A 12,149-nucleotide genomic window follows, 5' to 3' on the forward strand; every position below is an offset into this window, starting at 1 on the left:
AACTCTACATGTACTTTACCTCTTTTTGTAATAACGTAAACTTAATATTGTACCATACAATACAATGCAATTTCAATACAATACGATACGATACATTATAAAATGATATATAACAATCATCCAAAACAAGCTGTTATCGACGAAAGTCATTTTTCATAAAATACTTTCTTAACTTATAAGTTTATATTATTTATTTCTCTCTTTCTATATATATCATCAAAGCAATCTCCAATTTAATGATGTTATTAGAGTATGATCTTTAATAGTATATATTTTTCTAAATAAAATTTTCTCATTCACCAATCAAATATAGAAAACATTTTCAAGGAAAAATGAAAAATATATTTGGAAGAGGGGGCGGGGACTGATAAGGATAATGATTACTTTAAGTTAATGATAATGACTGCAGGTTTATGTGGGCTTGCAGGCTTTGCGACTCCTAACAATTTTAATGGTAAAATAAAATATAGAAAGAGAAAAAATTGAAACAGCCCCGCCCAAAAGTTTTTGCATAATTTTGTTTCCCATTATCCGACGAGTTATACCGATTCCCGGCGAATTAAACGCCGGAACTTGACAGCATGCCGCCGGAAGAATCAGTCTTGAATTCACTTCTCGACAAGCCGCTTCAGCAACTCACTGAAGATGACATTTCTCAGCTCACTCGCGAAGATTGCCGCCGTTACCTCAAACTTAAAGGTACTCACTCCTCTTCGTCTGCATTCATTACATACATAGAACTTATTAGTGAAAAAATGCGATTTTTTTTTTTTGAAATTGTGCCTCTGCTGCTGTAATGTGTTCCGTACAGGGATGAGAAGGCCGTCATGGAATAAATCACAGGCGATTCAGCAAGTGATATCACTAAAGGCTCTCCTTGAAACGGCGTCAGATTCCGACGCCGGCTTTCGGAAGAAACTTTACATTCCTCGCTCCGACACTAGTGTACACCGTGTTCGTTTTCTCTATCTATCTTGTAGCAATATTTGACCTATTTTTTGTTATAGTCCGCTGGTAGTTAGTACCGTATGATGTTTGGCTCTTATGTCGATACTGTAAATGTACCAGCGCACGTTTATGTGTTAATACTAGTATTAAATAGTTCTAAAAACTAATGTAGGTCCAGAGAGGCAAAAATACTGATGAAGAATTTATTGAACTGGCTGAAGAGACAGTGCCTGATGGAAGAAAACAACAGGAAGAAACTGATCTTTCCGGCGATGCAACTCCCACTCTGGTTGCTGCTATTGAGAAGTCAGCTCCTTCAAGGTGAGACATGGTCTTCTTGATTGCTTTTCGGAGTCAATAAACCTTCTAGAATTATAGCTTGAAATTTAGTATGGGAGCGAAAGACCTGAATAGAACAGAATGGATATAGAGCTATATTCAATCCTAATAAGTTTGGAATTGAGACATAATTAATTGATTGATTGATATTAATTTGGATTATTGTGCCATAGCTTCTTATTGTTATTAAAGAAAAAAGGTGCTTGAGTTTGAAAATTGTTCTTCTGAATACTTTGAGTTTCATGTCGAAATAGCGGCTAGTTCGTGCCTGTCAAATCAGTCTCTCTGTCCCTCTCTCTCAAACCCTGGCCTCCTTGTGTATCTCTTACTTGAATTCTCAGTACAGTAAGTGGCTTACCGGCAATATTTCCATTATTTATGTGCTTTAAGAATTGTGGTTAAAGTGTCCGAGTAATGTGAATGAATGTTAGAGATGCATATAAATATTCAGTCTTTATGATGAACTTCAATCATTTAGTGCACTAATTTGAGTGCAGTTTTCATGTAATTAAGAGATAAACGTACTTGCCAATGATATGCATTTGGTTTCTTATACTACCAGTTGTTGACACCATTGTTAATACTTCATTTGTTGTGTCCCATGTTCTAACACCACAAGTAATACCTAGAGTGTCATTATGCCAGAAATTTTGCCCCTAAATAACTTTTTAGGGTGACCACAATGTGCGTAGTTGAAGGATGTTGAAGTCCATGGACTAAGTAGACTACGACCATAAATCATTGAATAGTAATTGCATATGTGCTTCTAGGCAGCAACTGCCTCAGCAGAAACCAAAGCTTTCTACTTGGCTTAGAATACAACAAGTAATACTAAATTAGTTGTGGGAGTTCTTAAAGTCCCTCATGTCTTTTCTCCTATTAGACATCAATGGCTCCACAAGCTCCTCTGGTGATCTCTTGTTAAGTTAATAGTTTCATTTCCATAGATTGTTATTGTGGCAAATTCATCATTTAGCACTTAAGTAAGATCCTTTGTCTATTGTTAACAAATCATCAGGTCCAAATATATTCACCTTCACCTTCACCTCTTGTGTTTGCATATCCCAATGTAACCTAAAGTTTGTTGGAAGCTACTCTATTCAGAATGGCATCATAAGGTAACTTGTGATTCTGTATATGCATAGGTGCACGGGCCTCATTTGACTAGCATTTCCTTCAAATGAAAATTGCATTCTATCCAGCTTCAAAAACTGATAGCTTTTCTATTGGTGCTTCCAGAATATTAGATTCAGTAGATACACCAGTAGAACAAATGACAATCTTCTACAGTGGCAAGGTGAATGTTTATGATGATGTGCCTGCTGACAAGGTATTTAAGCTTGCTGAAAATTGGGAACTTCAGAAAATCAGTGTAGTTTCACTTTTTTCCTGATACGACCAACTCGGATATTTTTAGGCACAAATAATCATGCGTCTTGCTTCAAGCCCCCTTTGTGTGCCTTCAGAAACTTCATCAAATGCTACTGCAGCAGCTCGGCATTCAACATGCTGCTTAGGGGCTGCAAATACTAAACTACGCCCAGATCCTGATATGGCACTTCTGCCGACTATTCAAACAGGTCATTAGTTGCATTATGGTGCATAACTCTTCTATCTTTTTGTACTTGCTTAGAATGGGTGAGTTGAGAATGTGAATTAGGTAGTGTTTGTTTCTGAGAATTTTAGTGAGGAGAACTGAAAGGTTACTGCAAAAATAAAGCAACCATAAGAAGTCAATATGAAGAAAATGCAACAACTTTATGATCCTAAATGTCATATATTGGGGGAGAAAATATCACTGTACATTATGACTCCTGTGAGTGAGGAGTCCTTTTCCTGGGATCATCAGGGAAGATGTTTATTGTCCTGTGCCAAAACATTTTTGTTTGATCTTTTACAGTAAAATTGAGTGAGGTTTCTCGAATGCATGTAGAAGAAAGAAACGGCTTATATGATGACAATCCTGGTAGTTTTTCGTTATGTTTTCATTCTTTTCTCTTTTCCATAAAATTGCTCATTGGACACTACTACATTTGCGAATATTAAGGTACTTTGTTCTAGTAGAGATTTATAATATGAAATACATTTGAAGATCCACTAGATAGAAGTAAGCAATCTTATAGAAAAAAAGGGGAAATATTAGAAGTAAAAAGAAAAACTTCCTTTCCCTGCTAAGCTTATCTTTTAAGGAATATAATCAGTTCTGAAACCCACAAATGTAGCCTGAGTGTTGGTGGACGACTGTGTTTTCTGTAAGCAAAAGGTTTACTTGGGTGAAAAATGTTGGTCTAGTGCTGTTTCCTTGTCTGTGGAATGAACTACAGTAAAGTACCTTGTGCTGAAAACAATATGAACACTATATTCAATTTCTGCGTAATTTTCTTTCGCATTTATTTTATGTTCCCCAGAAGCAGTAGAGAGCCCCTCAAGCAGGAAAGCATCAGTACAAAGATATCTTGAGAAGCGAAAAGACAGGTATTGCAATAACTGAGCTGCTCGATATGATAAAGTGAAATAATATAAGAAAATATTCGCAATTGTTTTCTGTTTCTGTCTGTCTCTCACATCTCTGTTAGGTGAAGGTTCAAGTGCAAGAGAAAGGTAGAAATAACTTCATCAGCTAGCTTGGACATCTATTTAAACGGTCGAATGGGATCTCTTACCCCAAGTGAACACTCAAGTAGGACTGATCTTTGCTTTGCGCCCCACATTAGACTATCTACAGCACCCACACCAAGCGGTCCCCTAGAAGAAAATATTCAGATGAATGCCCCTTTTTCTAGTGGTCCCAATGACAGGTGATGTTGTTTATCCTTCGAAGAACCTGACTATTCTAGTGGTCATAGTACTTTCAAATGTTCTATAATAACGTTTTTTTTTGTTGCTTCTTTAATTAGTCTGTGCATGATATGGGGCCATGGGTATTTGTTATTGACTGAACTTTCCCAACATCTAGGAAATAAGTGAATATTACTTCAAAACAATAAGATACGCATAGCTTTCATTAGGTAACCAGGTTGTTAATCACAAAAGTTGCATTTTAACCTCTGAATCTGTTCTTTGTAAGCTCCTCAATGATTCTTGTTGGCCAACTGAATTGCAAGATAGTATCCGATTCCTGTGTTACTGCCTGTTGAAAGAAAGCTATTGCCTTATTGAACCAACTATCTTCCCTTGGGACCTTAGACACATTCATAAGGTGCCATGGTTCGTTAATTTGGTGATGTATTGCAAGTAATTAAATAGTGAATACAGGAGCGAATAGCTGCATTGAGTGCATTCATCCTTGTTCGCTTGGGATCTCCTGTAACATATCTCATTTGTTCTTTGCTAGATGCCATTGCAACGACAAATATTGAGTATTTACTATACTAGTCATTTTTTTGCTTGAGGTCTCTTTATAACAGTCTCACAACTATGCCAACTTTCATCTCCACCCAGCCGTTTCACCATAAAAAATGAAATATATGAAACATTTAAATCGTCAAGTGTTTGATACGTTTTGTTGCTTTTCAGATGTTAAAGAATGAATGTTGGATAAGGTCAGGGACGCACACCAGATTTCTATTTTGTGTTCATCTGTAATTTTGTGGAGGACAAGCATGTTCTAGTGTCTAGATAGTTGAATGAAGTGGATGCTGGTAGCCTTTTTTTCTTCAAAAATTGACAATATATGTAAAAAATGCCATCTCAATTTAGATTGTTGTCTGTACTCATGTAAATGAAGAGAAAACTAGTGAGAAATAGTTATCCACCATGCAGTGTTTTTGCTTTCAAAATCTTGTAAGAGCTAGTCTGCATCTTCAATATTGATGATAGGCAGTATCATTTCTTTGTTGCTGGAATCCCTTCTAAATGATCTTGCTAATTTTGGATTATATGTCCAATTTTATTGACTGCCCATATAACTTTCTAATTTGAATTACCAAGGCATTCTCCTGTTATTGGTCAAGCCTCAAAGTTTATTAATTCAGCTATTCGTTGACTGAGACAACACAACAGGATTTTGGGAAAGAAATGTCTCTATGTATCTGCATTGCTGGTGCTATATGATGCCTGTCTCATATAAACTTTAAAGTTCGAAGGACAATGACATTTATTAATCATCTACTGATTACAATATGGAGTAAAGTTTGAATACAGAGGAGGAGAATAGACCAGTCAAATACAGCAAATGGTTAGACAGTGACAAAGGAAAGACCACAGTGAGAGCAGGGAAGGACTAAACGTACAAGTTAGGGTTCATTGGAATTTAGTAACTTGGGCTTACATCTTATATATGTTTAAAAATTCACAAAATAAGTACAAATAATAGATTTCAAACCCAATAAATGGCAGTGTTAAAATTTGAAACCGAATTCATGAAGTTCAAATCTAGGATTTATCTTTGGATGAGATCATCTCGCAAATATATGATAGTGTAGTTGATGAATTTCATTATCAAATATCCATATTATAGTGGCGTAGAGTACCGCATAGACTAAACATAAACCCTTGGATCCGTCATCATATAGAGGAGGAAGAAAGGAGGTCAAAGTACTAATCTTAAGAAATGTAGACTTATAAAGGTTTATTTTTTCTGAGATTATAAGATTAGTTTTAAATTTTTATTTTAAAATAACGTTAAAATTTAGTTTTGCTTTGTTTCCAGCAATTCAAAGCGTTGCACTCGAAAAAATAATAATTAAGGAATTATAAAAGAAAAAAATACTTACTCGATGGTCTTTGTACCAGCCAGGCAATTAGACCATAAGATTCACAAATTAAAGTGAAAATATGTTATGACTTAATTGATAAAAAATTATATAAATCCTTCATTGGTTTAACCAAAAAACAAAGTAAGTAATTTCCGAAATAAAAGAGTGCTTCAGGTATTGGGCCGACTTACGGTCCAAGCAATTTACTACCCGGCCCCCTCCAGCTGAGATTGTAAATTGCAACTTCTTCCATTTCTGGAATATTGTCGCTTCTTCCATAAAAGCACAGGCAATGCAAGATTGGCATCTTCATTTATGGTAATATGCTCGGATTGAAGTTTGCTATATCTTCTACCTTGTACATATATATGCGGTTAATTGCAGTTTTATTTTATCTGCTAAATTTTACTTCAAATTTGATCCGAAGTTAACTACTTCTTAGGGGCGGATCCAGCCCTTTAGTACCGGGTTCAACTGAACCAGTACTTTCATTGCGAAGTATAAATTTATTAACATTACAATAAATAGTAGAATGCTAGGTTTGAACCCATCCTGGATCCGCCTAGCAGATTGAGCTAAAGCTTGCGTTTTTCATTTGTGGACTTCGAAGACTGATAATTCCTGCTTTTTTTGGGTAATCAACAATTTTTGGACAAAACAAAGAATTAAGAGTGTGTGTTTGGCATTTTATCTCAGAATCATTTCTGGATCATTTTATTGGATCACTTTCCAGTGTTTGGTTTGAGTATAAAAGTATGTGGCTATCATGTAAGATGGAAAATAGAATATGATGGTAGTATTGTGGAAATATTTTTAGCATTAATGACTGAAAACAATATGTAAGCATTGATTGAAACAAGTGATATAAAGCAAGAGTTTGTATATTAGTGAAGTCTTTAGGAAAATGACTTATGCCCACAATTGAACAAAGTCCCTTTGTACTCCTAATTCCTGGTATGATGACAAACCATATTAGGCAGAGAAACTTTAGTGTTTTCTTCTTAGTGCTTTCATGTTAGATCAATGGAGAGTAATCTAAAATGCATTCATGGTCTTAGGATTTCATATTATTTCCAGTTCCAATTCGAGATATATGTAAAAGGGGAGTATTTTTCTCCTATGCTAAGATCAGTGTTCTATGGTCTAATGCCCTGCTATACTTCTGTATTCATATAGTTTTGGTATCAATAAAATAACCTACCCAGGTCCAACGAATAAAGAGCTTTATTTATTGGGGTAAAATACAACATTAAAATGATTTCAGCTAGGAAAATACTTTGCAGGAAAAAAGTTTCCACCATAACAAAAGTAAGCAGCGCAATATGGGAGCAGCATTGGATGGATGTGCAATTAAAAGATTTTGGATGTGCAATTATAAGATCTTTTAATAGCAATTCCTTTTGTGCTTATGAATCCGCGTAAAGTTTTAGATGCATCAGTGTGTAATGCGAGTGCCCTCAGCTCAATAAATGCTGTGGTTCACTGCTTTTTTTTAATCTTCTTTTCCTGTTTTGGAAGCTATATACAAGTCTCCAGAATTTTATACCATCGCGGCCATAATATCTGACTATGTTTACTACACTATTGATCTCCTTACTTTTTTTATTTGCGATGTGTACTACACTCAGGTGAATTTAGATTTTTTCCACTAACAATATACGGAGTAAAATATTTTTACTTGACTGGCTTCCACAGGTTAGTCACCCTTTTGGCCAGGTTACTATACAATCAAGATTGGTTAAAGAGAGTACTTTGATAAGATTGTGCGGCGGTTGATTGTTAAATGAGCTGATTGTGCATATATTTGCTGACCAACCAGACACTGTATGTTTTACTTAAGCAAAACTAACTCTCAAATATTTTGTCTCCAGGCAGTTGGATAGGTAGTGGACTCAAAAATTCTTGATCTGCATGAAATATTGTGTCATGAAATTATGGCTAGGTTCTAATGGCTGAGTTTTCAATGGAAGGAGGAAAGCTTGCACTTCTCTTTGGAGCATTTCTTTGCTCGAGTTACGCTTATGAGGTCTCAGTGTCCTGTATGATAGCTTATGATGAGGGTGGTGCTTCAGCAGTTTTTGACTCACCCGAATGTCCTATGTGGGAATTTTCTGCTGCTATTCAAAATGGAACAGATAACTGCCCTGTAGCTACGCATCGGGGGCGTAGGAAATACCAAGAAGACCGTATTATTTGCTATCCTCATGTTACTGTTCCCGTTTTAGGTAGTTTCAAACTCTACCCGCTTTCCATATTCAGATTTCTCATTGTTATAAAAGAGCAGCTCTATTGCCTCTCTCTTTCTTTTAGTTAATGGGACTTGTTAGCAATATATCTGTCTCAACTGCAAAGGTAGCACCTTTTTGGGGCCCTTCTTCCTTTGAAGACCCAAAACGAGGGTACCACTATTACCATATTATATGAGAGTTGGGAACCCCTTAGACTAAATCCAAATGTTGAAGATATTGATGACCAATCTCTTTATTTTAAAAGATGCTGAAGATATCAAAACAAATCCTGTAGTTTAGCAGTATATCTGTAAAATGTGCAAAGTTCCTGGTTACAGCTGCTCATCTTTTTCTTAATATCACTAGGTGAAGATGATCCTAACGAAGCTGGTGTGGGTATAGCGGCAGTTTTTGATGGACATGGAGGCAAGGAAGCAAGTGAAATGGCTTCTCAAAAGTTTTTAGATTACTTTTTACTGCATGTTGTTTTCAATACATACAAGAAGCTCTTTTCACACAGTAATGAGCATGAAGAAGCAGGTCATTATAGCTTGAAATTGAAAGGTTTGTAACCTGTCCTATGAAAATTTAGAACTGGATATTGTCACTGGTTATTTTCTGCATCAATATTTTGCCAAACCCCCCAATCTGTTGCCATATAAATGATATGAAACACGTCTAACATGTTATAACTTCCTAAATGGAGATGCCTATGCCCTTATATCTTCAGGAATACTTTTTGCACTCTGATGGTTTTCCTTGTAATCCGCTGCAGCTTAAATATAAGGATTTTTATCCTTTTAATGATCATGCCATCATGTGTATTGTGGTTGTATCATCAATGTTTCTCAACTTCATCTTTCATCAGCTGATACGAGTTAGTAATTGTCCGTTAAACGGAAAGCATGTGAATATACTCTTTTTCTGCATGTCAAACCATTAGAGAAAGTATTTCATACCTATAAATGTACTCTCTACTGCGCAAGTATTGATGCCTTGATGTTTATACAGTTCTAATGGAGCATTATGTGTAGTTGATGAGGAATTGACACATGGCATCCTAGAGAAAGCCCTCTTGAGAACAATCCAAGATATAGATTCAGAATTTTCACAGGCACATACTGTTCTCCTTATGTTTGTCGTTTTCTTAAGCAGCCCTACGGATTTTCAAGTCAATTCTCTCTGCAGGAAGCTTTGAACAATGACTACATATCTGGATCAACTGCAACAGTTGTTCTTTGGATGAATGGGCAGATATTAGTTGGTAATCTGGGGGACTCGAAAGCACTCTTATGCTCAAGGAGAACTCATTTTGATCAGGACAGTGAAGGTTTAAAATCTTCCAACTATTGTTCACTAAAACTGTATGTTGGTTAGCACATTGTTGCCCCTGCCTAAAAAGCCGATTATTTCGTTAGCTCTCCGTTTTCCTTACTATCCTTTTACTCTGTCTGTTCTGCTTGAACCTCTCAAGTTGATTTAGTGACTAAACTTCAAGCTGAGGAACTAACAAAGGATCACCATCCTGATAGGGATGATGAAAAGGCTAGAATTGAAGCAGCTGGTGGGGTTGTCCTTGTTATTGGCGTACCTCGTGTCAATGGTATATTGGCTGTCTCACGGTCTATAGGAGATATTCGTTTGAAAAGGTCCATCCTTAACCCTTTGTCATTAGTTGTCCTTTTTGACTCAAACTGCACGCTCAGCAGTCCTTGTGTTATGCCATGAACACAAAGCAGCGAGTAGAGCGTTTCAGCTGATCTATTTTCTTTTGGTATTTCTAGGTATGGAGTTATTGCTAAACCAGAACTCACGGATTGGAGACATATGACGACTGAAGACTGCTATTTGGTGATAGGATCTGATGGCATATTTGAGAGAATGAATCCCCAGGATGTCTGTGATATTTTACATGGAGGACATGCTAAAGAGAACGAGACATCCATTGACTCATCCTTCTGTCCATCATCATCCTCTTTAGCCGACTGCATTGTCCAAAATGCATTTAGTAAAGGTAGCAGTGATAACTTGTCTGTTGTTGTGATTCCAATGAGACAAGATCCACCTTCACTTGAACACAAAGAACAGACATGAACTCTTTTCTACATTCAAGTATTCTTTGCAAGTTGCAAAGAAGGTTGACCAATGACTTACTACTAACTTGAAAATAGAAGTGTCCTGCTAAGTGGCATGTTCGTATTTGCTTTTCCCAAATAATTTTTTCTGTTCTAGTCATATGGAGGATTTTTCGAAGGTGTATCCCCTGCCCTTATGGGAAAAGAACTTTTAATGGAAATACTTGAAGGTAAAACTGCAATGTGATATGAATTTGAGTGTTGATCACTTTGATATTATGAATGGTCACCAAAATCAAGAGCTTTGGAGAATTACCTCCCTCCCCCTTTCCTTACTAGAAGCAAAATTTCACTCTACACACTCACATAGACATAAACAGACAACACATAAGCAAAAAAGGTAGGGATTTTGGAATGCATAAGCAAAAGTTATTACTCTGTTGTAACCAATTAAGGCTGCTATATACTAAAACCGAGCAAGAAAAAACATTTCCGTTACCGGGAATCGAACCCGGGTCTCCTGGGTGAAAGCCAGATATCCTAACCGCTGGACGATAACGGACTTATGTGTGAAACTTGTGTAAATATATACATAACCGCATAATAGGTGACTGGACAACCAGAACAACTAAGCAATATCTTCTGGTTGTAGGAGGGGCGGATTTATAGGCTTGGGTATGAGGCACGTGAACCCATGGTCTTTTTGTAAAATTAAATATTTTATGTACATATTTTCTGAAATTGGTATAATATTGTTTGATTGTTGAGATATTGACCAAGAGGTATAGAGATCTAATCCTATCATTTTTTTTTCCTTCTTTTATAGTAGTACACTCATGTACTAAAAATCCTAAATTCGCCTCTTGCTTTTTCCATCATTATTACCATGTATTAAGCAAGGTGTAGGCTTGCTTTTTCTTTCTTATTATTCAAAGCCTAGAGGGAAACAAGTAAAGCTGTTAGCATGATCTAGTATTGGTCAATAAAAAAGAAAAAGAAAGAGGAAGAGGAATCATTGTTGACCATGATTAGGTCATGCTCTAACAGCCTCATGTCCTTCCTCTTTTGAGATAATTCAACGGTTCCAAAAGCAGCATATATACCTCGACAGTCGACACAATATATAATTTTACTATAACTATGAAACTAAAAGTTAGTAGACGGAGCAACAGCAAAATCACTGTGTAAGAGTAAGTAATCTTTTACTCCAGACCATATTATTCTCTTTTTCATTTGCAATGACTTCTTTCTGCTTTCTTATCTTGATAGCTCTTATATGATTTGTTTATTACTTTCGTTTTGGCTTTTTACTTCATTATTTTAATTAACTCTTTTCAGTATAAAAAGCGCAAACATTGGTCAAGGATTCACCCTCTCGACTCGCGAAACTAGAGACATGCATATATGATCGATACATTGCTTGCCCAAAAAAGAAGTAAAAGTTAATATCGTTTGAAAAATGAATCCTTATTTTATAGCTTTATATTTTTCTGCAGAAGCAAATTGGGCAAATTGGTGACCTTTGTTGGAAAACGAAACATTCCGTTACCGGGATTCGAACACGGGTCTCTTGGGCGAAAGCCAGATATCCTAACCGCTAGATAATGACGAATTTGCTGTTTGATATTGTGATATACTAAAACAAGTAGATAATTAGCATTGTAGGTCACTAACAAAAAAGTATTTATATCAATATTATTATCTTTCAATTATTTCAATAATAGCAGATTTTATAACAAATGTAGCATATTCAACCAAAATACTGTTTCTCTTTAATAGTACGTAACTGATAACTCATTTATCTCTCTTCCACAAAATTAGGGATAGCTTTTATTATCTTGTTCCTCTTCTCAAAGCAAAAA

At 36.0% G+C, this 12,149-nt stretch overlaps 2 protein-coding genes and 1 non-coding gene across 11 annotated transcripts; 2 read left to right on the plus strand and 1 right to left on the minus strand.

Moving 5' to 3' along the window:
* Positions 1-420: 420 nt before the first annotated feature.
* LOC107830745 (protein TIFY 4B) lies at positions 421-5,166 on the plus strand. 4 transcript variants are annotated; one of them, XM_016658376.2, is made up of 8 exons: positions 423-699; positions 812-954; positions 1,121-1,269; positions 2,527-2,617; positions 2,705-2,867; positions 3,702-3,762; positions 3,870-4,085; positions 4,804-5,166. In XM_016658376.2, the coding sequence occupies exons 1-8, from the start codon at positions 582-584 to the stop codon at positions 4,808-4,810; spliced, it is 948 nt and encodes a 315-aa protein (XP_016513862.1). In that variant the 5' UTR covers positions 423-581; the 3' UTR covers positions 4,811-5,166. The 4 variants fall into 4 exon arrangements, with proteins under 4 accessions (XP_016513864.1, XP_016513862.1, XP_016513863.1 ...); XM_016658374.2 differs by having other exon boundaries at positions 424-699; positions 3,696-3,762; XM_016658378.2 differs by lacking the exon at positions 4,804-5,166 and having other exon boundaries at positions 421-699; positions 3,864-4,007.
* A 997-nt stretch (positions 5,167-6,163) lies between these two features.
* On the plus strand, positions 6,164-10,534 carry LOC107830746 (putative protein phosphatase 2C 51). Of its 6 annotated transcripts, none has more exons than XM_075244633.1 (7): positions 6,164-6,302; positions 7,856-8,209; positions 8,579-8,776; positions 9,247-9,326; positions 9,401-9,576; positions 9,745-9,861; positions 9,997-10,534. In XM_075244633.1, exons 2-7 carry the CDS (start codon positions 7,933-7,935, stop codon positions 10,304-10,306), a joined length of 1,158 nt encoding a protein of 385 aa, XP_075100734.1. In that variant the 5' UTR covers positions 6,164-6,302; positions 7,856-7,932; the 3' UTR covers positions 10,307-10,534. The 6 variants fall into 6 exon arrangements, with proteins under 6 accessions (XP_075100734.1, XP_075100732.1, XP_075100737.1 ...); XM_075244631.1 differs by having other exon boundaries at positions 6,166-6,302; positions 7,268-8,209; XM_075244636.1 differs by having other exon boundaries at positions 6,170-6,302; positions 7,955-8,209.
* Positions 10,535-10,777: 243 nt separating this feature from the next.
* TRNAE-UUC (transfer RNA glutamic acid (anticodon UUC)) lies at positions 10,778-10,849 on the minus strand. Its single transcript has one exon. It is a non-coding gene; the product is annotated as a tRNA-Glu (tRNA).
* Positions 10,850-12,149: the final 1,300 nt, after the last annotated feature.

This window comes from Nicotiana tabacum, chromosome 22 (assembly GCF_000715075.1).
Source record: "Nicotiana tabacum cultivar K326 chromosome 22, ASM71507v2, whole genome shotgun sequence".
NCBI lineage: Eukaryota > Viridiplantae > Streptophyta > Magnoliopsida > Solanales > Solanaceae > Nicotiana > Nicotiana tabacum.